This window comes from Primulina eburnea, chromosome 11, assembly GCF_022965805.1.
Source record: "Primulina eburnea isolate SZY01 chromosome 11, ASM2296580v1, whole genome shotgun sequence".
NCBI lineage: Eukaryota > Viridiplantae > Streptophyta > Magnoliopsida > Lamiales > Gesneriaceae > Primulina > Primulina eburnea.
Genome location: NC_133111.1, coordinates 3,467,334 through 3,493,562, shown reverse-complemented (window position 1 = coordinate 3,493,562; position 26,229 = coordinate 3,467,334). Strand labels below are relative to the sequence as shown.

Here is a 26,229-nt window from a genome sequence, read left to right as displayed (position 1 = left end):
GTGATGACCTAAATTTTGCCAAGTTTTCAATTCGGTGAGCCAAATCCTCAAATCCTACCTGTTCAAGTTGGGAAAAATGTGCCAATATGATCGGAAGTATGTCCTTTTTAGACTGCATGACAGATTTTATTTGTGAAATAAGTCAATCATGCCCACATATATAATAAAAAATAATATTTTGACATAAAAAATAATATTTTTTTATGAATGTCTTAAAAATTGACCAATCTGATCGTCTAACATGAATTTTTGTATACGACAGAAGATGAGTCACACACATGAAACAGAATATTTGGTTCTCCAAATCAAGCCATACCTGACATAATTTAGGTATTATCAAAATAAAATATATCAATGACACTAATTATTTCAACGTCAAATATAAGAGTGTATTCAATTTTGAAAATTTAATATCTTTTTATTGACTATTGCTAAATATCAATCAATTAATATTTCTTATTTATTTATTTATTTATTAACATTTTAATTGTTTCGTATCATTTAAGCACAAAAACATGCTAAGGCAATGTACCTGGTAACATGAACCGTCCACTGAAAACCGGTCTGGCATAGGCACCGGTCTGGTTCGATGGTATCTTTCCTAAGTCTCTTGTGTGAAGATGATGAATGCAGTCGAGGAAAAAAGCTTTTGGCGCCGCTGAAGATTAGCCTGTCTTCTTCGCCTCCCGGCTGGTAGATATAGCGGACGTGTGCAGCCTACTAAAATGCCATTTGTTTCGAAGATACAGAGACAATCCGATTACAGTACCTTTCCTTCGGACCACCCTATCGTTATCGACAATGGTGGCTCCTATTTTCGAATTGGGTAAGCGGAAAAACCCTAATTTCTGCAATTTTGTATTGTTTTTGCTGGCTTTATATTTTAAGTTGAGTGTTCAGGGAATTACGTATTATGTGAAGTTTTTTTTTATGTGTGTTGCGGCAGATGGGCAGGAGAGAGCGATCCTCGAGTTATTTTTCGGAATATCATCCAGAGGCCCCGTCATAAGATAACTGGTAATCCTTGACGAGCGTTTGTTAGCTACAGTTACTTCTTTTAAGTTTTAACTCATGAGTTCAGAGGAGCCTTTTAGCTGGAATTTGGCGGGGGCATTATTTTCTAAAGTGTTGGTGAACTTGAATTTTTTGTAAGGAATGTGGCTTTCCTTGAAATTTGTTTTGGTTTAGTTGACTTTCTTATGTGAATTGTTTTGACCATGAATACATTCTTGCGATACGCTGTGAAGGGGTTAGAATTCGCTTCTGGAACAGATAAATTTCTGACTTTCAGCCAAATCATTGAATATTACTAAAACATGCACGGATACTGTACATATTGGTAACCTATAGATTTTTTTATGCAGGTGAAACTATTACAATTGTAGGTGATCATGATACTGCATTGTTGAAATACTTCGATTGCACTAGGTCAGGACCTCGTTCGGCATTTGACAGCAATGTTGTTTATCAATTTGAAATAATGGAATACGTAAGGCCGACTTCACTTCTGGTTAATTACTTCGTTCTTTAGCCATTTTCTTTGGGAGATATGTTGTCTGATTCCTCAGTATCCCTTCCCCAGAAGAGCTAGAAACATTTTACATATTGATATTGGTATAACCTTTTGAGTTTGCTATCATCTTCTATGCTTGTAATTAGTACAAACTTTCCATATGAAGAATGGCTGCAGTAAAAAATTAGTGACACAAATGCATACTCTGGAAGAAGCTAGCTTGCACCGTTATATAATCAAAGTCATTTTGTTTTTTGATTGATGTTATATTATGAAGATGTCATTCCTTTTTCCATATCTAAGTGAAGCTGTTGTTGTTATCTGGATTATAGCATGTCATAGAGCATGGTTAGCGAAAGAGTGATGTATAGCATACAATATCAGGAGCCACTGCTAGCTATTTTGTGACAAAAATTCATACAATCTATCAGAGCTGACTTTATACTGAAAGCAACCGAACCAATGGTCTTTATTCTAGAAGCAACCAAATCAATGGTCTGTCCAAGTGGCGTCATTCTTATGATCGCTGTTAACGTTGTATGGTTTTTATGACATCCTATAAAGATCAATGATAGAGTTGATGCTTATTTTGTGTAGTAATCAATTGATTCATTCTTGTGTGAGGTGATCTGAAGAGATGCATGCGGAATAATATAGTAGGCAACGAATCATATGCCAAATGCACAAGTTCATTTCGTTTTTTCTAACATCTAGAACTAAGAATTATGATTTTATCAGGTGTTGATGGTTATTCTAACAAAATAATGCAGTTGTATGATTGTTTATCGCACACCCAAAGTCTAGGGCATGATGTCCAGTTTGTTAAGCCATTGGATTTTGTTCTGTAACCATTTTGCATTTCAGTGTGCAACTGGATTCTTGAATTTTGAGAGCAGGAATACTAGCTTGTTTAATGACTCTTAACCTGTTGATGCATGACTAGATTCTTGACTTTGGCTTCGATCGATTGGGTGCTGATCAATCACAGGTATATCTTTACTCCATCTATTATTAGTTTATATATTTGTGGATAGAGGAGAGTTTTTGGGGATGGTCAGTGGTTACATATGCACTAGATGTGTGTCCATTAATGTATGGATACATGGGGCACGTGTATCCACCAGAAAAAAAGTGATTATATTAGAGGCTAGGGGTTATAATCCTCTCTTGATCTTTTAGTGGAATGAAAACTTGAGAAAATCTTACAGAAGTTGCTTCATTGCGCACAAAACCTTACAGAAGTTGCTTCGTTACACAGAGTTTTATTTTATCTTCGAGTTTGTGACTAAATCCGAAAATATCATGAGGATTTGTGAGCTTCGTTTTGTACTGTGTTGCCTAAACCTGTCACAATTGATTGTCTAACAGATTGATCATCCTATCTTGATGACCGAATGTGCTTGCAATCCTGTTCAGTCTCGAAGTAAAATGGCAGAACTTCTTTTTGAGACATATGGAGTTCCATCAGTAGGTAAAATGATTGCAATTCGACATATGCCGATCTTATTTATTGTTGGTCCATCTCATTCTTTGGGTATTGTTACTTGTCATTTGTACTTTTGATCCACTGCTAAATGACCTCTTGTTTTCATGGCATTAAAGCATTTGGCGTTGATGCTGCATTTAGCTACAAGTACAACCAACAACTTGGAATGTGTAGTAACGATGGCCTTGCTATCTGCTCTGGATTCAATACAAGTCACGCTATTCCGGTACACTATGTTATAGTAGTTTTGTCGATTAAAATAATGCATTATAGATTGGCTTATTTATTAGCTCGAAATGGCTTATTCAAAAGATGTCTTTGAAACAAATGGTGCAGCACTTCAAGTAGTTGTGTGCTTTAGGCATGACCATTTATAGCATATTCTTTAAGTTCTCCATTTCTGAGGCATATCAATGCAGTTGACTTATGTTGTGCAGTAACATAAAGCATCCTTACATTTGTAAATACTAGCATGATACACGTGCGTTGCACGTAATTTCAATTATATTATAAAAATTAAAAAAATATGATCTTCTAAAAAATAATTTGAATCATTTTGTTATTTATCCGAGCTTAATTTCTTATCATATTAGACGATTTATAAGAACTTATATAACTTACTCTCAAAATTGTTTCCCAAATTAAAATTCAAGCAGTTGATTTTATGTTATATAATAAATTGTAATGAACATAATATATAGAACAAAATAAACTGAAACAATTTTTTTTTAAAAAATATATATATTCAAACACAACGTATATTCATAATAACCTAAAAATCAACCAAATTATGTATTTTACAATGTATAAATCATAACCTACAAAAGTGAAGCGTACTAAAGACAAATAATAATCAATTTAAAATCACTATGACTAACTCATAAAACATTATTAATACAAATGAAATAGTAATATTGATAGTAAAATATAAATCATAATATTTAATTTAACCTCTTAAATTTTTTTTTTACTTTTTATTTTTACAATTCTATATCATGGATGATAAATTTATATATCGATCTTTCGTAGACTAACATTGATGACTGTTAATTTTTGTTAAATAAATTTTAAAATAATAAATAAATCAATATATGTAAAGATGACTTTTTTCCCTTATCTATTTTTCATTATAATATTTAATTATGTCATATTTCATTTAAAATAAATTATTTCATTCTATATATATATAAATGTGTGGATGATAGAAAAATTTTCCAATTATAAATTTAAAATCACCGTGATTCACTCATAAAAACAATATTAAAACAAATGAAATAGTAATATTGATAGCAAAATATACCTCATAATATTTAATCTAACCTCCTAAAGGATTTTTTTACTTTTTATTTGTACAATTATATATCATGGATAATAAATTCTATATATCGATCTTTCGTAGACTAACATTGATGACTATTATTTTCTTGTTAAATAAGTTTTACAATAATAAATAAATCAACTTATGTAAAGAAATGCACATTCAAATAAGATTATATGGTAAATATCAAATAAACTCATATAATAATTATTAGATATAGATTTTAAACTATTAGTATGATTTTCTAGTATGCACCACGTATATTAATTTAACCTCCAAATTTTTTTTTACTTTTTATTTTTACAATTCTATATATCATGAATAATAAATTCTATAGATAAAATTAATATAGGAGACACATTCTAATCTTGAAGTGAGTATAGAAGGTTAATTTTGTCATTGCACAATTGAAAAACAATATCCTTCATCCACACTTTTATAGGTATATAGATTACAATTCTATATATCATGAATAATAAATTCTATAGATAAAATTAATATAGGAGACACATTCTAATCTTAAAGTGAGTATAGAAGGTTAATTTTGTCATTGCACAATTGGAAAACAATATCCTTCATCCACACTTTTATAGGTATATAGATTGTACCTTTGAATGCTTTGAATGTCTCATTTGAATAAGTGATGATTTGTGTGGAAGAACTGACAACAGAGTGAATTTTGTGTTTTTGCCATTTTACCCTTGAAACTAGTGGTTTGAGGTCGTGGTGTTCACTCAATGGTTTTCACAAAAATGTTGTTTTGGTAAAAATACATCATTTGACATCAGTTGGATATCCTTAAAATTAGAAAAGGGAAGGAGTGTGGTGTGAACTGTGTACTCTATTTTTACTTCATTCACTTAATTATTTAGCAGCTTGTGTCAATCATTTTACGTAATTGGAAAGAATGTGCTGTACTTACTTGTGGAGGCTCGTTTGGCATTCGCGGGCTTGGATTGTATGAGTGTTGATCCCAAGTCTGCTGACTATGCATTTTTAGGAAGTCCCATCTGATATGTAAGTGGGGCAGTAATGATTTATTGATTAAGCACATTTAGTACATCGAGGTGTCCGACAATTGGTGATTTTTCTAACCTGATAGTATTATTACTAGCTGTGAAATTAGTAATCTGCCCTTAATCTAAGATAACAGAAGTGGGAAAATATTTCCCTGACTTCTCATAATTTTCTTTCCAGTTGCAACCTACATATGTTGGACCCAGGGTATTCATGAGAATGATCAAAAAGAAAAATTAAAAGGAGGATGATTGCTGCATATCATATTTTACTTCTTATTAACTGTTAGCTAAGTTTTTCTTGGTTGTCCTTCTTGACATGCATGAGTATGATAAAAGAAAAATTAAAAGGAGGATGATTGCTGCATATCATATTTTACTTCTTATTAACTGTGAGCTAAGTTTTTCTTGGTTGTCCTTCATGACATGCATGAGTATGATGCCAAGTTACTTGTCAATTGTGTAAGACCGAAATTAGACTGACTTGTAACTTACGTTTGTGCAGTTATTTACTTATTTACCATCGATGATTTCCCGTGTGTTACTGCTGGGAACATTTTTTGGCTCATATTTCGTCTTTCTGTTTCAGTTTGTGAATGGAGAACCTGTGTATGAAGCATGCTGCCGGACTAATGTTGGTGGATATTACATCACCGATTATCTAAAGCAGCTTCTTTCACTTAAATATCCTCACCATATGTAAGCTTGCATGCCCAGTTGTATTTCACATTTGATACCAGTCAAAGAGATGACAAAATAAAATACACGTGAAAACTCTAAACCAGGACTAAGCTGACGTGGGAGAAAGTTGAAGACCTAAAGATGGAGCACTGTTATATCGCACCCGATTATGCATCTGAAGTTCGATTGTTTCAGGTAACCATTTTCTTAGTAAGGACCTCTCCCCTTTTCCCATTCTCTCTCGCATAACTCCCTATGCAAACTTATCATTTAAATGGTGTCACAGAAAGGGGACAATAAAGCCGAAGAAAAGACCAAGTGTTGGCAGCTTCCTTGGACACCCTCACCAACTGAGGAGGCACCTTCAGAAGAAGAAATTGCTAGAAAGGCAGCTGTTAAAGAAAAACAAGGTCAAAGATTAAGGGAAATGGCTGAAGCTAAGAAGTTTAACAGAATAAATGATCTAGAAAATGAAGTGAGAGACTTGGAAATGCTTTTACAGAAGCTCAGGCACGCTAAAGAAAATGACATTCCGTCAATCCTTGCAAAGACTGCATATATTTCTAAACAGGATATGGAATCTGCTTTTGCTAAGACAGTGCAATCTTTACGCAAAGCAAAGGGTGAACCTGTTGAAAATGTCGAGAAGATGGATATTTCAACAGCTGAAAAGTACAATCTTGTTAGTGTACCAGATGAGACGCTGACACCAGAACAGGTCCTTCATTTTATGTGGTGTTGCATAGTCCTACTGCTTCATCATAAATTCTCATTCTTCTGATCTTTGTTTGCATGTTGTATTGTGCTTATAACTTACGAAAACAGTTCATTATTTCATGAACCTCGACATCTGATTTGAAAACCCAACCATTATTGACAGCTTAAGCAAAAGAGGAAGCAGTTATTCATAAAATCCACGTCTGAGGCAAGGCAGCAGAAAAAACAGAAGCAAGTTGAGGAGGAATTGGAAAAAGAAAGACAAAAGAAACTGGAGGAGGAAAGACGCCTGTAAGTTGCTGACCTTGCAATTTCGTTTTGCATTACTGCTTTATAGATAGGAGAGATTATTGTTGGAATGAATTATGTGATTCAATGGTTTTGTATTTTTTTTGATAGAAAACTATGATTTATTATAGTAGAGCTAACGTTTACAAGATAAGTGGATGAGTGATCCACAAAACAAATTCGTGCGAGGAGCTATGGGAGAAGATCAGATTCAGGGTGGCGAGTTGGACGCTCAACATACCGCAGTTTCGGCATATGCTTATATCAAACCTAGTTAGGGATTGGAGATTTATTTGTTGATAGTGATAGGGCTGTTTCTGATCACGGATTCTGTTTGGGTTTATTTTGACTGCTCTTGTTTCTCTTTTCTCAGTATCTAGTTTTAATTTTTTGAATAGAGAGAATCCGGTGCATTATTTGGAGGAGTTGCAAGCAAAATACAGAGATCTTTCTGAGAAACTCGAGCAGCGAAAGAGATTAAAGACAAATGGTGGACATACAAATGGAAATCATAATGGCTCAGGAGCTGTTGGTCGTGGGGAAAGATTGAGTTCTTCCCAGAGAGAGAGGATGCGCCTGCTGACTACTGCAGCATTTGACCGGGGCAAGGGAGAGGATACTTTTGGTTTGAAGGATGAGGACTGGCAGCTCTATAAGTTGATGAGTAGGGATAATGAGGATGATGATGAAGATAGTAATAACAAGCCTGATCCGGAGGAAATTGAGTTAGCCCGCATCTCTTCTAGACTCCGGGTGAGCTATTCCTTCATGTATTTATATTTGTTGTGACCCTTCCATCTTGTATTTTTTTTGTTTCCTACCATTAGGTCGATTCTCCTCTACTGAAGCTTAGACCTGGATCATGTACAGGAAATCGATCCAACCTTCATATCTGAACCAGGACCCTCTTCTGCAGAGGCACCTCAATTTCGCCCACTGACCAAGGAAGATTTCCAGATTATACTTGGAGTAGAAAGATTCCGTTGCCCAGAAATTCTTTTCCACCCAAACTTGATAGGCATCGATCAAGCAGGGTTGGCTGAAATGGCCGGGGCATCAATAAGGAGATTACCATTAAAGGGTCAAGGGTTGGAAGAAAGAATAACCAACTCAATCCTCTTAACTGGTGGGAGTTGTCTCTTTTCGGGCTTGAGCGAGCGTTTGGAAGCTGGAATTCGAATGATTCGACCTTGTGGGACACCCATAAAGATAGTCAAAGCGCTGGATCCAATCTATGACGCATGGCGTGGAGCAGCTGCCTATGCTGCCACGATACAATTTTCTCGTCAAACTTTTAGCAGGATGGATTATTATGAGAAGGGTGAAGATTGGCTCCGGAGTTATAAATTGAAGTATACGATTTGACCATTTGTTCGCGATGCTCTCGGCAAGTTCTCGAGTTGATTGCAGTGAGTGTTACACATAGGGAAGGGTGTAAGCACGAGACCATCTCTGATTCTGTGTATTGCTATGCTGCTAGTTTTGCTCGTGCGTGCTATCTATATTTGTTTCCTTTACTATCTTTGTAGTATTGAGGAAACTACAATATTTTATTTAGTCTGCAATGAAAATCTATTGCCAATTGTAAGATTTAATTCGCCTTCGCCAATGTAATGGGGAAAAGTCGATTGGTGCAAGCTTTTAGCTTAGGAGTTGGGTCTAGATTTGTTAAAAAATAGTCCTAGATATATATAGAGTTAATCCTTGATTCAAAAATTAAAATATAATTATCGTAGCAAACAAGCAATTAAAGGCTACAAATTTAATAAATTTGGCTCATAATTTCAAGCAAGATGTTTGGTTTCTTGTAATAAGACTATTACATGTCCAATTTTATAATGACCACTTTTTTAATATTTAGGCAATTTTCTTTTAAGATTTAAGATTATGATGTGTCATAACTTTAAGAATTAAAAGAATTGGAGTATTATTTTATTACACAAAAATTTTATATCATCTCACGAATTAATTTTGTGATATAAATTTTTGAATTGACCTGATTGTGAAATAAATTATTATAATTTTACATTAATACATGCTTTTAAATATTTTTTGGGTGGAAAAAAAAAGGGAATTAGGGATACAATTTCCTCAGACAGTCTGCCTCCCCCAACCATAATCTCCGCACGAGCCACAACCATCCACCGCCTTACGAAACGAGTGGCCGGAAATCAGCAAGTAAAGCGGAAAAAAAAACAATTTTTTGGTTTGTTTTCTATTCTTCGACGAACAAAATTCCCCGAAACGATGTTTATAGGCTGTCATACATTGATTCTCAAGTCTCGAAAGAGTATGAATCTCAGCCTTTAACCGTTTTTTGCTAGTTTGATTGTTTTTATACTTCTAGTGTTTCAGCCTACGTTTGATAGTGAGTTTTAAGATTGCAATAGTGTGTATAAATGCCGCTGCAGCAGCATGAAACGATTGTGCCCATGCAAAAGAAAATACCACGGCAAACCCATTCTCAACGATGGATGTGAGTTAAATAATTTTTTTTTTTGGTTTTCAGCCTTTAAAATTGTGTTTTTAATTTTGAAAATGCTTTTTAGGATTAATCGAAATTTTAAGTAAAGTTTCTACTTCGGACATTTTTAGTGCCGGAATGATATTCGGAAATTATGAAATCTGGTTTTATGAGTTGTTTCTAGGATACTTTTATTCAAGTTAGACATTGAAAATCACACAAATGGGGTCAGCAAGACAGAAATTCGACAAGTAAAACCTATAGCGGATAAGTGCATATTAAAAAATAAAAAAATTAGAAAGTGTGGAATGCATACTAAATAGGTTTTTTTTATTATTATTTTTATAGATCATTTTGAAGCATTTTTCTAGTCAAGTTCTAAGCTTTGGAAGTGTGTAATGAGATTTACAACCCAAGTTCATAGGATAGGATTGAAGGTGTTTGTTGTTATATCCAATTTGGTTGTAGTGTGGCTAGATAAGTAAAAGGAGATGTAATTGAGAAGTGGTTTGTGGTATAGGTTTGGATTCTGTACGGTGTGCGTGGGATGCCAATTTTTTCCAGCAGCTAATCATTTTTCACAACCTTTTTTCCCAGGCTTTAGCATTGATATTGAACTTAATTCCTTAGAGAATGAGATACTAGAAAGCGAAACTGGAAAGCCCCTGAGTGCGATGACTCAGGAAGTCCATAAGGTGTTTCAACAGCATTCAGTTAAATCAATAAACTGCATAGATGCTTAAGAAACTCCTGAATCACCATAGCCTCTTGGCGGTTCGGTACATTCATGGGTCAAAGATCCATCCTCCACCACCAGCTTCTGCTCAGGCCATAATCAGAATGTCGGATAATGTTTCACATTTGGCCCGCTCCAAAAAAGATTCAAAACCTCCGCAACTGATGTATTTGCCTCCATTCCCAGGGCACCCTCTGCCAGGAAGAAAATCAGTCTCGGCTATGCGTGTCACAGCCATCAGCTGGCTTAAATATTACTTTGATGATGTTCATCCACACGCCATTCAAACCCTTTTCAATCGGTGCCTCGTAAGTGTTGTTACTTTCATTTCTTTACTGAGCTTCTCATTTTCTTTTGGTGCATGAGTGTGCTCCTTAAGTTGTGCCTTTATAAAGCTATATTTTCTACTCACCAGTGTTTGTATGATTTGATTGCAGAGCTCACAGAACACTTTTCTGCACCATGAATTACTGAATATTGTGTATTTTTGCTGATTATAATTTTTTCCTGGAAATAGAGAATACAGTATCTTTAGGAGAGACACAATTATGATAATAAATTATTAATCTACTTTGCTTTGCTTTTCGATTAATGTCTAGAACAAAGATGCTTTGTGAATTTTTAAAATGAGCAGAACAAAGATATGCGAAAAGACAGCAGGCATTCAGTAGATCTTGTAGGTTATGCAGTGGTTTGCGGGATGAGTTGATTTACTTCTCTTAATCAGGCATGGAAATCGAAGAGAATGTCCTTTTTACCTACATGCAATAGATGCTAGAAGTTTGTTTAAACATCGAAGAATGTAGTTTCAATACCCTACTTGTTTTGAACAGGTGCAGATGGAATCTCTTGATTCAAGCCACTCATCAGGATGCTACAAAGGGCAAGCAATGCTCGTAAAGAAGGTACTGTTGCTTTTATGAAGCAACTATAAATTTAAGACACTTATTGGGTGATGGAAATCTTATATTTCATTTCCTTCATATTTTTTCATTTTTTGAGTTCAACATTTATCATGCCTTATAAAGTCATCTTTCATTTGTAGTACTAAATGTGCAGATTAGACATAATGAGGTCATGGAGGTGGGTGCTAGAATCTCAGTGCCTATTTCAGTTGCTGAAAGTAAAATTTCCAAGAGATTCGATGTTATTCCGAGCGGAACATTGTATCCAAATGCTGATGAGATTGACTACTTACGAAGAATTGTGAAGTACAAGGCATGTAGTTGATTAAACAATATTTCTTTTGTCTTCCAGTTAAATGTGAGAAGAACAAACAGTTGCAACATCGTGGATGTACATACTACGAAGTGCTTTCTGATTGCTTTTAATTTGTTAATCTATTCTCTTGTATGACACGCAAATACACTGAAAGAAAAGATACAAAACACCTTTTCATTCTACTCTATACAATTCTGTTAGCTGGACAAGGTTTTTCTGTTACTGTGGCTATCCTTTGTGGTGATGCTTGAATGACCACTCTGCTGTAGTGCCTTGATGTTGGTTATCTATATTGTTGATTTTGTTGCTTCAAAATTTCAGGATTCTGCTGTGTTAGTGTTAAACAAACCTCCTAAACTGCCAGTCAAGGTTAGCATCCTTGACTTGTGAACCACATTTTCTTTCAATTGGGTTTCCTAGGTGCTCTTTCGCATTTGAGTTGTTAATGCATATTGCTTGTCATGTAATTAGGGAAACCTGCCTGTTCATAATAGCATGGATGCGTTGGCAGCTGCAGCATTGTCATATGATTATGATGAGGGCCCAAAGTTGGTGGGTTACACCGTCTTTTCTTTGTTTCATGATGAAAGGGCGTCAACTAAATCTCACATTGTTATCCTGAAGGCTGAAAGTAGTATTTGGTGGTTTATGTTACATATATATCTGCTAATTTCATGTTTTATAATTTTAAGTTTGTTGATCTTAATTACTTGCTCTTTTAGGTGCATCGTCTTGACAGAGAGAGTAGTGGCCTCCTGCTATTTGGAAGAACAAAGGAGAGTATGTCCTATCTTCAACAGCTGTTCACCGATGTTCAAAATGCAGACTCCATGTTTAAGGTACTACTGTTGAATCAAAGCTGCCAACCATTTAATATATAGAGTTTCTGGTTGTTAATTTGTCCACAGTTACATGCACCTTTCTCCATAGTAGCAATATGGGAAGTTTTATGGCCCCCAATGGAGTGTCCGAGTTGGTGTAGTAGATGAGCACTTGACCAATGGTCAGGAGTTAGATTCTACCTACCAACACCTTTTCAGACGATCTTTTCACACAAACTTGCCCAGTGCGGTTTAACTGGCTTACATGGTTTGCATGCTATTGCATTCCCGGTGCGTGCTGATAGCGGCTGCGGGTTCCACTTCATAAAATATAAATAAAAATAAAAATATGCGGAGTTTTATTGACAATTCTTTCTCATTCTATTCCTAATGAATACTTCAGACTTCCTATTTATATCCTCTCTGATCTGCTTGATTCAAGGCTTGGAATGGTGCTGGGAAGACAGTCTATCGGAGATATTGGGCATTGGTCATAGGCTCCCCTAAGCAACCAGAAGGCTTAATTTGCGCCCCGCTGACAAAGGTTGTCACTTTGACACGACATCGTCATCCTGAATGTGGATTTTAGCAAAAGAATCACATGTTTGTTGTTGCAGATACTTATAGATGATGGGGAAACTGACAGGGTTATTTTGGCTCATAATTCGGGTTTAGAAGCATCCCAAGAGGCAATAACAGAATATCGTGTACTTGGTCCCGTGATCAATGGATGCTCTTGGATCGAGTTGTGCCCGCGTACAAACTGCAAACACCAGGTTCCACAAAGAAAATTGATATCCTTTCCTACTCAGAGTATTTAAGAATCGCACCTCCAGTTGATGTACATTCTGCAATAATTTTGGATTTACATGTTTTATTTCTTGACGCAATTGACTGTATGGTGTTTTGATTCTGGTATGGAGGACGAACTCTGCACCTTTGAGTAATCTGTTACTCGGTTCTTTTCGCAGCTCCGAGTGCACTGTGCTGAGGCTCTTGGCACTCCCATAGTTGGTGACTACAAGTATGGTTGGTTCGTTCACAGAAGATGGAAGCAAATGCCCAGAGTCGATTTTGAGCAGAACACTGGAGAACCTTACAAATTGAAGCGGCCTGAAGGTTTGGATGTTCAAAGAGGTAGTGTCTTATCAAAAGTTCCTCTCTTGCATTTGCATTGCAGGGAAATGGTGCTACCTAACATTGCGAAGTTTATCGATCTTAACAAGCAAAAATTCAGAAAAGACGGCGCAAACTCTGAGCTTCATTCAAAACCAGATATCCTGCGCATAGTGGCGCCAATGCCTTCTCATATGAAAATTAGCTGGAATCTAATGTCCTCTTATTTGGTTTAGAGCATGTCTGGAAATGAGCATTGTTTCATTCAAAAGCAAAATTTAAAAAATTCAGATTTTCAGCTTATGAATCATATCCTATGTTAAAATTGAGTATTCTTATTTATTTCGTGGTTAAGTGATGTCTCTCTCATTTTAGAATTGTGTCTGAACATTGTAATATCTTAAAAGTGAGGATTGACGATATCGTGTCATAGTGACTGAGCTCAATGTTTACCGAATTCCCACATGTAGATTCTATCTGCCGCACTCCTGCACACTTGAACAATTACGAGGAAAATTTTAAAAATTATTAAGTTAAAAATTACGGACAAGATGTAAAGAATTTCATTATAATATTTTATGGTGTATGATCATTCATTAGTGGTATGTCATATTATGGTGATTGAATGGTTCATTCTCTACTATAGAGTAGTTGGATCGCATGTTTTTTTTTTATCTTTATTGGGGAATCTTTTGCTTTTGAATGGTCTCCGAGACAAACGTGACTCGTGTGGACCTTCACCATTTGGACTTGTCTCTACATTAAGTTTATCTTATGATTTTGTTGTGTTCTTCTTTGCTTCTAATGTATAACTTTGATAAGCTCTTCTTGTAAATATTTCAAAGTATTATAATAAATTATGTAAATATTTAATCTCGAACATATGTTCGAATCCATAATTTTGGAAAAAAATCACCTCATCAAACATTTAATTACACAACAATAACAATATTGTATGGTCAAAATAATTTTATTTCAACTTTGATATTATTTCTGATCTAGTTATAAAATCAAACATATTTTCGATACTTTATCAAAGCTGAGAGCTCAAACTAAGATTTTATGTTCTATGGAGTAAATCCTAAAGTGAACTTGAATTGAGGATTTTCCAGTAATTTACCCTAATTATATAAATAGTTATTTTAGTTTTAACAAAATGATAATTTAAGAATCATATGACAGAAAATCACAATCATCCCTTAGTATATTCTTTTATAATGCGAATTTTTATGACAATCATCCCTTAGTATATTCTTTTATAATGGGAATTATTATTATTATTATTATTATTATTATTATTATTAGTTATTATTATTATTGTACGAGAATTTTCAAATGTCTTCTTCAGGAATTCTGGCCATTGCCATTAATATCATAGAATAAAGAATGATAACTTTGGTTTGTGTATCAAAATTCAGAAGGAAACTAAAAGTTAAAAAATCTGCAATAAATTATTTGCTCATTATTGTTTCAAAGTCTAAACAAATGCAAAACAGTGTAATTTCAACTAGAACACCTTTATTCCACCAACTATTTACAAAGAGCCAGTTTAGCACAGACCAATCAGTGACTACGAGAAGAATACTACATCAATCGAACTAAAAATAAATCACACTTTTTTACAGTTCAATGGTCAAGTTTTCCTAAAGAAAGTAGTACTGAAACTTTATACATTTTCACAAAGGAGGTTCCAAACTATTCATGCCCCAACCATTTCACCACGGATATCATCGACGATGTTAAGGCGTTCCATTGATTCTTTCCATGTTGCTGCTTACATTGATGCTGAGACCAGTAACTGTGGGAGGATAAGACTCGGTTTAAGAGCTCCTGTGGCACTGGTTCGCCCCTTCTTTGCTGAGGGGATATGCTTGCCGTGTGAACTAAGGTTTTCCATTTATCCTGGAAAAAAAAAAAAAAACCTTTCATCACATGGTCAAAGGTTTGATTTATTTATTTGCTTGATTAAGTTATTAATTAGAATCTAAGAATATCCAAAACAATCCATGTGACAGGTTCTTTAGCTTTTAATGAAATCATAGTACTCAACAAAAGATTCGATTGGGTATTATACACCTATTAAACATGTGAAATACAGATAATATCAGGCAGATCCATCTCCTAAAATGGCGGATCTTGAATTTAAAACTGACAGAAAGAATTCTTAAAACTAAATAACAAGAACTAAGATCCTCAATCAAGAAAGTATACTTGTGGTTTAAGAAAATATACTTGTGGAAGAGGAAACAAATTTCTAAATAGTAATAGTATTCAGATGATATGACAGATACATTTCCTACCTTCAAATCAACATAGGTTCTATGATCTGCATCCTCAAAAGCACGCTTTTTAACGTCACGCCACCTGCACAATGAAATTAAATATCTCAATTTATGTGATCGAAACATTGGAAGAAAATAATATCCATCAATATTCTCAACAATCTACACTTCACATCCTCCAAGATCCTCTATATTACCTTCCTGTCCCAAGATTTTCAACTGCTTCAACCAGGGCTTCCACCTCTGATACAGAAAATGGTCTCCTTGTTCTACGCTGCGAAACTTCACCACGTTTAAGTTTCGGGTCCACTGGAACTAATGCTAGTGACTCCACATTCAATTGGATTGATTGGAACCAATGCCTTAGAATCCGGAGTTAAACAATCTGTTGATGTGTTAGTAGGGGTTTCAGGGGAGGCAATAGGCTTTCTTTTATCAACATCAGTATCCAACTTATTAACAACTGGAATATCCGAGGAGCTCGAAATCCCCGAACCAAAGTCTGCAGTGGCGGGAGACCTGGAGATATAGTACATGATTAACAGGTCCACCGAGAAATGGAAAGCAATTCAAGAAATATCATTAAAGTAGCTAGTTCAACAGCATCATTTCTCAATCTGAAAAAATAATTGGAGACTCAACTCCAACAAACTGAAGATATCATAATACCTAGGTAATTTTTTATCAGCATCACATGGAAATGCTAGGGGAAGCTTCTTTGGAGTCATGGCCGACGAGAGATTCGTAAAACTTGGCTCTAATGTAAAACCGAGGGTATCAAGATTGCAACTCTGGGAAATACCAGCCTGCTGCAGAGTTCTATTCTCATCTCGGACCTTCTTTCCTTGAAGAACCACCCCTACTCGTATTCCACCACCAAGTATAGCAGTAACAGCCTCCAATACAGTTCTCTGAAAAAAAAAATGCAGAGAACTTCAATAGTTTAGCTATCATGAATTAAATTTCCTAAGCATACTGCCATGCAGGAATAAAATCTCCACCACTTGTATGATTTAAATGATGTGCTGTCGCCAAAATGGTAACCCTTGCAACTCACACCAAGATGGCATGTCTTGTAAATCACATTATAAAATGCTCATGTGTCGCCTCTGCACAAAAATAAAGATACTACATATTGTAATTTGCATGTAACAGTGAATAATGAGGAAAGGCAAACCTTCAGAGAACCAACAGTTGTAGTTTCAGGGACTTCAACATAAAGTTCTGGCACCCTGAAAGACTTGATGCTAAATTTCACTGAATGAAGAGAGAAAAAAAATCCATAAGAACTTCTTTTGAATCAAACAAAGATCAAGCTAGTTAAGGAATACATGAATTTTGTGGTCAAATCTCTTATACCACGAGAATCCTTCACTTTTTGGTGACCTTTCACTGTAGCTGACAGTGCACATGCTGCAAGATATTACAATGATGCCTCAGAAACATAGCTAAAAACAGAACAAGATAATACAGTAAAACAAAATGACAGAGGACCTCGTTTTTCGGGAGAACTGGAAATGCTTTCACCGCTGGTCTCCTGATCATATGCAATGGTAAAGCGGTGATCAAACAATTTCCGTTTCTTAATAGGTGCTCTTTGATACCTTTCTCGTGCATAAATGTTCTTCCTGTATCTGTAGAAGGACCTCATTCTCTCACCTGGTAACAAATGTTATGTTGATGTGAGTAGAAATAAATTATGCACAGATCATCATCAAAATGCAGAAATTTAGAACTTCTTACGATAATAAAAATATTTCAATTCCACTTACTAGAGTTATAAACATCACAATCCTTCAGCTTTGGAGCTACTTTCCAGTATTTGGATGTCAACATCTTCCTTATCCTACGGTTTCCACTCCATGGTTGTGGCCTAAAGGGCCTAATCTTGGTGCTAGGTTTATTGCACCCAAAAGAATATTCATCATCATCACTATTTCCTAACTTTACATTACTCCAGTGGTTACTTAAGAAAGCCCCAGTGACGGGGGCTCTGTGCAAGGGCAACTGTACATTACTATCTGAATTAATCAGTACATTAGTATTCACAGATTCTGCATTTGGATCCTTTACAATCGATGTGGTAGCCACAGTTACGTCACTAATATGATTTTTGTTATCATCTGACTGCGATTCAAGTCCATTCTCCATTTTGTTATTAAACCTGTCATCAGTCTTGCCCTCACAGAATCCTAGCTTAACATCTGAATCCACATTCTCGAGTAAGCCCAAGCTTGCATGTGCAGAAGAGCATTCCAAAATGGGAGTATTTCCCTCAAATGGAAATCCATCCAAATTGGACAAGAGATTACGCTCCTGAACATAAACTTCTGGAACAAATGCACTCTCAGCACAACTTCCATGGTCAAAGCCTTCTGATTTCAAAGGGTTACCATGCTGTCCCTCAACAAAACCATCTTGACCAATTCCAAGCTGCCCTTTCTCTTCGCCTGCATTACTGCAAGCAGAGCTTTCAGTCTCCTGCAATAACTTTCCAGCTACAGCTGCAAGTAGTTCAAAGGGGCAAAGTTCTTTGTCTTCCACCAATTTCTTGAATGTGCGGCGTTTACTCTGCGGTACAAACAAGATGAGACACTTGTCTGCATATACAATAATATGATGGCGTAAAATACATGATTTTAGAAATAAAGTTACCCGAATCGATCTAGGAGCCCTAGGAATAACTGGAACTTGGAATCCATTCAACTTCTCATCCAACCTCTTCTTCGACACCATATCCTAGGCAGCATGCCAATACGAAATCATCAAATGCAATGATGTGATGTGAAGTCACCCTCAATCTACAAAAGTCGGACATGCATCAGTCAACAGGAAAGAAATCACTCTCTTCACAGATGGTATAATTAATCAAAACAAGTCACGAACGTAGAAACAAAAATCCAGATAAAACCCTATGCTAACGAAACATGATTACTTCAACATAGTGGTTCATCAGTACATTCCAATCATCCATGAAGAAGAAAAGATGTAAACAAAAAAAAAGTGAATTTCTTGACAAGTAAATTAAATCATCGGCAGGACACAACTCTTTTAACTTCTTTTCACATCATAGAACCTTCGCGCAATGGCACAAAAAAACAGACAAAACTGAAACAACAAAACGAATCAAATAAAACCACAAGTAGAAGGTTGCAAACTCCAAATAAAGAAAGATACAACATCAGGCATTTCAAGTTGGTCTTTTTATTTTTCAGTGTCGCGGAAAATACCACGCCAAACTTGCATTAAATTCCAGATCTGCCGCTAATCTTAAACAAGAAATTCCCATTTTTGCACTCTAACCGAAATCACAAAATTTAGAAGAATTCCATCAGATCTCAGGGAGATCAACAAGAATTTGGGGAAAAAAACAAACAAAAACCCACCAAGACAAAATTTTTAAACAAACCCAAACAAAAATTCAGAGAAAAAGAAAACAAAAGAAGAAATCGGAAGCCAAAATGATCACAAACAGAATATTTCTCAACAGAATTCGAATTTCACCACGATGATTGATCTGATTCGCGGAGAGAAATCTAGGCGTCGTTCTTGAACCTTTGACGTTTCTATACACAAAATTCGAATTTACGTCACGCAATGAACTACTGTTCGCTTTGATCTTGTAATAAGAATAAATAATCTGCAAGAAATTTTATATAATCATCTGTATTAAACCTCTGAAAATACAACCAACCGTTTAATAAACCCCCCGCTGTTTACTTTTCCATCCATATCTAATATTTTAATATATATTTTTTAGTGAGAGTAATTTAAAATTTTACTCTCCATTTCTTTTATCAATTTTTCTTAATTTAGCTATCTTTAAATATTTATTAATTAATTAGAAAATATTTTTTAAAATAAAAATAAGAGTGACAATTTGACATTCTCATACCCATGTGGATAATATAGCTTAGATTATAGTGGCTATATGACAAAAACTTATATGAGATGTCTCACGAGTCGTATTTTGTCAGACATATATTTTATTTGGGTTATCCATGAAAAAATATTACTTTTTATGCTAAAAGTATTACTTTTTATTGTGAATATCGGTGGGATTGACCCGTATCACAGATAAAGATTTGTGAGACCGTCTCACAAAAGACCTACTCTAGCTAAATATAACCTCAAATGACCATAATATTTTCAATTCCAAAGCCTAAAATTTAAGTAAAAATTTGTGTGAGACGGTCTCACGGGTTGTATTTGTGAGACATGTCACTTATTTAGGTCATCCATGAAAAAATATTATTTTTTATGCTAAGAATATTACTTTTTATTGTGAATATGGGTAGGGTTGACCCGTCTCACAGATTAATATCCGTGAGACGATCTCACATTAGACCCACTCAAAATTTATTATGAAATCTCACGCATTTTAAAAGTAGGAGAAGATATACTATTTAAACTAATAAAATAATAATAATCTCAAAATTTCTTAATTTATTTCAATTTCTACATCTTTTTACAGTAAAATAATAATATTTTAGTCGTAACTTTTTTTTATGTTAAATTAAATATTAAAAAATAAATTCCCATTCTTCTCAACGTAGGTGTGTGGTGATATTGCTGTGTAAACAATTATGTTAGTTGGGAGTAATGTTAAAATAATTAATCAAATTTATTAATAATATTATTATTCGGGCATGCTGCGGTGGCCATATGCATGGATTAGATAATGAATATATTATTGACCACAAGACCGGATGAGCCGGTAGGAGGGGCAAAATAGTCCAGAATTTAATTGTGGGGTGGGGTGGGGTGGGGTTTGGGGTGGGGGCCTTAAATCTCTAATCCTTGGACCACTTCCTATTTGCTCTCAAACTCTTTGCAACCACCACTATGCCTATCTCTTAGATAGAATCTGCCACGTGGTACTATACATATTTTTTTTATGTAAAAATTTGTGTGAGACGATTTTACGAGTCGTATTTTGTAAGACAGATCTCTTATTTGAGTCATCCATTAAAAATATTATTTTTTATGCTAAGAGTATTACTTTTTATTATGAATATCAATAGAGTTGACTCATCTCACATATAAAGATTCGTGAGACCGTCTCACAAGAGACCTACTCTATTTTTTTAATAATTAATTCTTTTCATCAAATTCAATTTTGTGTTATGAATATCTACTTTGAACTGATTTATGAAAAATATTATTTTTTTATTATATATACGAATTAAGTTAATCCGTCTCATAAATATAAATATCTGACGAACTAAAAAAATACATCAAAAGCTCACAGATAACAAAGTTTTGTCTCGTCACATTTTATTCTTTCATAATATTATTTCAACTTTAATATGACTTCTTTTAATTTCTCTCCAAATTTTATTGTTTTCTAACTTTCGAGTATTATACCCAAATTCCTTCGGCTGTATCGTTTATCATTGATATAATTTATTTTAATATATTTATTCAAAAATATGTTTGATATATTTTAAATTTAAATATTAGTATGTTGTATAAGTTGATGGTTTGCTGATACCTAGAGAATCATGGGATGAAGCTACTAGACACTCTTACCATAATTCGATAAGTTTAATCAGAAATTAATTTCTGACATTCTCATGACCAAATATTTGTGCATGAAATGAGGCAAATTAGTGTAAGCCCGAATAAAAGAAAATGTACTGGATCACAAAGAGTTGTGAAACTACGGCTAGCTGTATCTCTAAACCATTGAGAATAACACAAGCACTGGATTATTTGTTTCCGTTGAGAGAATAAATTCAAGAAGTTGAATTATATAAAATTATGATATAGTAAATTCAAGGAGTTGAATTTATAATAATTAAATTTTGAGAAAAGAAATTGAAGGATTTGAATTTATGAGATAGTAAATTCAAAGAGTTGAATTTATGATATTTAAAATTTGGAGAGAATAAATTCAAAGAGTTGAATTTATAAAATTTGATAATTTAATTTATTAAACTAAAAAGTTCAGTTTATTAAATATTAAATTAAAAATAATGGGAAATATGTTTAATGGGCTTGTAGGAGTATATGTCTAACAAATTAAATAACTAATGTTCTTAATGAATTTTGATTAATTAATTAAACTAGTTGGACTAGTCCAATTAATCAATCAAGCTCATTAAAGTTAATTATGGAACCTAAATCTTATATTATGAAAATTAGGTAATGAAGGCTTGGTTTAAGTAGAAGACTTTTTCAAGGATTCGTTTTAATAAATCTCAACGCAAAATCTATTCTAATTTTCTAGTGCAAGTTAGAAGATGAACAAATAATTCAGTCATGGACATGATTCGAAGATTAAAGAAATGAGTTTTAGAAGAAAGTTCGTAGATATTTACAACAAGAGCTACGTCTCCAGTATACCGGAGTAATTTGTGTCAAGTGAAAAAGTCACTAAATGTATATTACTAAATATCTTATGTATGTTTATTTAATTTAAGCCATACGAAAGTCCAAAGAATATTTTGAATGTCAAAATAAAATTTTAAAATTTCCACTGCGTTTTGAACACGAGAAAAACGATATACATTTAAGGTAAAGCTTTTTTTTACAGGGGAAGTTGGATTTGAATTTCACCATTGAATGTTGTGTGTTGTATAAGTTGATGGTTTGCTGATATGACTCGGTCTATGACTGATGTGGGGAAAAGGGAGGAGGTCCTTATGGTGCTGGAGTAACTAGGGGACAAGATCTTACTGTGAAAGATTTTAGTGGGAAAGATTCAATCAAGCAAGATTTCAAGACGGTATGCATTACCTAAAACCATTTTCATCTGTAATCGTGAATTCTCATGGCTTGTGTTATGCGTTTTGATTATCTTTTTTATGCTTGAACAAGCAGACCAATTTCAAAGGTGTCAAGTTTTTAGGAGCAAGCTGCTTTGATGCGGATTTGACTGGTAGTTCCTTTGTTATGATCCTTCATGTTTTTCAAGTGTAAATGACTTTTATGCTCATTAGCTTATGCTGGTTGAGCAAAGTTTTATTGTCAAGCAACTGATGAATTTGAATTACTCCATGAACATTTGAGTGTATATCAGCTGGGAATTTGGTTAATAATCAAAAAATATCCTCGACTCATGCCTGGTCAGTTGAATCTTTTTAATGCTTTCAATATTGTGTCAACACTTTTGTGCCCGATCCTCGAGGAATAACACTGAGAAAGAAGGACTAGGGGGAGTTGGAAAAAATTCCTGTTTAGTTTTTGGTGGGGTTGGGGATGAAGTTTGACAAGGAGTAGGTAGAGATTGTATATGTTGGAGCATCAATTTCTCGTACCAAAGGAGCAACGAATGTTTTTTTAAAAAATTGTTTTTGACATTCAAAATGTTTCTTGAGTTTTGTATAATTTAAACTATTCACATGGTGTTTTAGAATACTTTACATTTGCGTATATAACGTCAACTCCAACTATTCCGGATTTTAACCGGAAATAATCTTTGTTATAAATATTTACGAACGGATCTTTCTGCTTCTTCAGTCGTCTAATCAGGTCTCGTACAGATCGAACTAGATATCTAAAAGAAATCCAGTGAGATGGCGGCGGCGGCGTTGGCGCGGCGGACGAATGGACATCTTCATGTCCTTACCAATGAAACATTATGTTAATTTCATGTTCGACTTGGTGGAGGTGGTCATACTTTCCTCTGTCAATGCCACAACTGCATTGTAGTTGCAAACCAGGATGATAGGAATGAAACATAAGGTACACCCCTACCATCTGTTTCCGAATAGATTTCACCAGTCAAGTTTGTAAAAGTGTTTGATTTGCACCAAGCATATTAGTTCTGGCTTCATTTTCATATTAACATAGTTTTGATTTTATTATCACCTTTTCATCATTTTTTCTGATGTCTCAGGCGCTGCTCTTTCTGATTCTGACCTTAGAGGTGCAGATTTCTCTTTAGCCAATTTAACAAAGGTGCCGAATACTCTTTGTAGAATAATAGTTTGGATATTCTTTCAACTTTTTTTCGGAAAGCTGTGGAGAGATGCGTCTACCACTTTGAACCATCTTTCCACCACTTTAATTTATTTAACCCTTTTTCCTATAACAAAATTCATTGTCCTGTGTGAAACTAATGAGGTAATGAACTCTGTTTGCTTCCAAGCTTGATATTTTTGGATTGTAACTTCATGGTCGGGAACTCTTGTTCCGATTTTCATAATTTTCGATTCTATTCTCCAATATCATCTTTTCTAATCAATATTTGATGTTCTCGGTATGGGAATGGTATAGAACAAACCTTTCATCACATTTTTTTCCTGGATTTCTCTGATAATTTTTTGTCATATTTGGTACTTATCAGACTTTACTGATGTTCCATTAAGAGACGAACAACGACAGTACCTATGTAATGATTCATCAGCGGCTCTTGCCGTCACTCTTTCGCATAGTAAGGCGCTTGTTTGACTGAAGTGATTTTAGTGTTTTCTCGATAGGGTGAATCCAGTAACAGGAAATGAGACTCGAGAGACGTTGCTATGCAGGTAACATGTCCTTTTGGAGATACAAAGTTTCCATTTTCTTTGGTGAGAGATACACTCCGAGCCTGCTACCAACTACTTAATGTTCTATGTGCATACGTTTTTTTAAATCGTTGAGTGATATATATGGTTTTTAAGTTGTCATGGGCCTTTTTTTGTGGCGTGTGGTTTTTTTTTTCTTGAATTATTATTTGTTTTTATAGTCGTAAATTAAGGTCATCAGGGGTAAGGGTGGGTTCGGTACGGTATACCGTACCGAACTACGGTATCGTATACCGTACCGAAAATATCGGTATGGAAAAATTCCATACCGATATCGATACCGAAAATTCGGTATACCGCACATCGGTGTACCGAATTTTCGGTATAGAAAAAGTTCATACCGGTACCGTACCGACACCGAAAATTTTGTCGGTATACCGAATTTAAATTTTAAAAAAAATAATAATAAAAAATTATTTTCGGTATTTCGGTATATACCGAAATACCGAAAAAAAAAATATTTCATACCGTTACAGATACCGAAATGTTCGGTATACCGATTTTTTCGGTAAGTTCGGTATTTTTTTTTGGTACGGTTTTTCGGTATTTTGGTATTTTTCTCATCCCTAATCAGGGGCGGATTTATATTAGGGCCCACGAGGGCCACGACCTCAATTTTTTAGATGTTATTATTGAAGAGTTTGAAAATTTTAAGCAACGTCGAATTCTTTTTAGTTAAAAATTTTCTTTTTAAAACGTATTTTTTATGTTTAGTTGAATATAACCGATGAAATTTTTGTTTTTTTTTTTAATATTTTGTCCTTATGTTATAAGCGGCCTCTACATAGTTCGAACTCTACATAGTCGAAATTTTAGATCAGCCTGTGAAGGCGATGATAGGTTTCGCGCTGTTTCAATTTTCTATATAATTTTAAGTTGTTTTCTATGTTTTGGTGTAATTCCTTTTCAAACTTGGCCTGCTTACATAAACTCCGAGTGGCGGAGTGGGTTCCAAAATTTCCAATTTTTAAAGTACATGCATATGTTTGACACAAGACAGAGAACTTTTTCCCTTTAAGGGGATATGAAGAGATATAGTGATTCTAGATAAACTTTAATTTTGATTTTTTTAATCTTACAGGGGTGTATTCGTTGCAGAGATTTGCTGATATCTATATATATATAAAAGTAGAGTTTTTGTCAAAAATAGTAATTTCCCACCAAAATGACATTTTTAAAAATGGAAAGATTTATCATGAATATTGACATATGTGTACTGCAATTAATGATCACTTCAATTATTGTTTGCATTGATTATATCAATTTATTTAATTCAATTTTGAATTTAGTTAATTTTTATATTAATTCAAAAATACTTTATATATTATATTTTTTTTATTTTTTACTCAAATTAAAACTAAATTCTATTGAAAACATAAATTATATTAAAAAAATTTGCATTGATTTCAGTTTATAATTATAAATTATATAAATAAATTTAAAATATAAATGATTGCAATGTTCAATCACTCATTAGGTAAATCATTCAAAAATAAATTTTTTATTTTAAGTAATTTTATGTCCAAATTACTTACTAAAAAGAAATACAATATTTAATTAGTTTATTTAATTTTTATAAAAATAAAATTGGTTGAGTCTTAAAAGTTATCACTACAACAAGATTTTCCAATGAACATTAATTTACCATTTAATAATCAAAATTTTTTATCTCAAATATATATATATATATATAATCAGAGTTTTTGTCAAAAATAATAATTTCCCGCAAAAGTGACATTTCTAAAAAAATGGAAAGATTTATCATGAATATTGACATACGTGTACTGCAATTAATGATAATTTCAATTATTGTTTGTATTGATTATATCATTTATTTAATTCAATTTTGAATTTAATTATTTTTATATTAATTCAAAAATAATTTATGTATTATATGTTTTTATTTTTTTACTCAAATTAAAACTAAACTCTATTGAAAACATAAATTATATTAAAAAAAATTGCATTGATTATATCAATCAGTTTAATTAAAAATTATATAAATAAATTTAAAATATAAATGATTGCAATGTTTAATCACTCATTATGTAAATCAT

At 33.9% G+C, this 26,229-nt stretch overlaps 3 protein-coding genes and 1 long non-coding RNA gene across 8 annotated transcripts; 3 read left to right on the top strand and 1 right to left on the bottom strand.

The window, feature by feature from the left end:
- The first annotated feature begins 662 nt into the window (after positions 1–662).
- On the top strand, positions 663–8,631 carry LOC140804506 (actin-related protein 5). Its single transcript, XM_073160545.1, has 12 exons — positions 663–826; positions 947–1,017; positions 1,365–1,489; positions 2,457–2,501; positions 2,882–2,984; positions 3,116–3,225; positions 5,923–6,032; positions 6,119–6,209; positions 6,301–6,732; positions 6,895–7,022; positions 7,418–7,772; positions 7,890–8,631. Exons 1-12 carry the CDS (start codon positions 726–728, stop codon positions 8,382–8,384), a joined length of 2,166 nt encoding a protein of 721 aa, XP_073016646.1. The 5' UTR covers positions 663–725; the 3' UTR covers positions 8,385–8,631.
- Positions 8,632–9,087: 456 nt separating this feature from the next.
- Positions 9,088–13,731, top strand: LOC140805096 (RNA pseudouridine synthase 3, mitochondrial). Of its 5 annotated transcripts, none has more exons than XM_073161285.1 (10): positions 9,088–9,309; positions 10,406–10,527; positions 11,053–11,124; positions 11,279–11,437; positions 11,762–11,809; positions 11,912–11,992; positions 12,163–12,279; positions 12,704–12,805; positions 12,879–13,037; positions 13,233–13,731. In XM_073161285.1, the coding sequence occupies exons 1-10, from the start codon at positions 9,267–9,269 to the stop codon at positions 13,611–13,613; spliced, it is 1,284 nt and encodes a 427-aa protein (XP_073017386.1). In that variant the 5' UTR covers positions 9,088–9,266; the 3' UTR covers positions 13,614–13,731. The 5 variants fall into 5 exon arrangements, with proteins under 5 accessions (XP_073017386.1, XP_073017384.1, XP_073017385.1 ...); XM_073161283.1 differs by having other exon boundaries at positions 10,081–10,527; XM_073161284.1 differs by having other exon boundaries at positions 9,088–9,495.
- Positions 13,732–14,805: 1,074 nt separating this feature from the next.
- On the bottom strand, positions 14,806–19,335 carry LOC140805095 (telomere repeat-binding protein 3-like). Its single transcript, XM_073161282.1, is given in 11 exon segments — positions 14,806–15,279; positions 15,678–15,741; positions 15,857–16,008; positions 16,010–16,178; positions 16,329–16,570; positions 16,837–16,916; positions 17,019–17,072; positions 17,154–17,318; positions 17,432–18,230; positions 18,315–18,460; positions 19,164–19,335. Coding segments are annotated over 10 exon segments (2,013 nt in total). The 5' UTR covers positions 18,396–18,460; positions 19,164–19,335; the 3' UTR covers positions 14,806–15,072.
- A 3,915-nt stretch (positions 19,336–23,250) lies between these two features.
- LOC140805072 (uncharacterized) lies at positions 23,251–25,077 on the top strand. Its single transcript, XR_012112261.1, has 3 exons — positions 23,251–23,564; positions 23,977–24,345; positions 25,003–25,077. It is a non-coding gene; the product is annotated as an uncharacterized lncRNA (long non-coding RNA).
- The last annotated feature ends 1,152 nt before the right edge of the window (positions 25,078–26,229 follow it).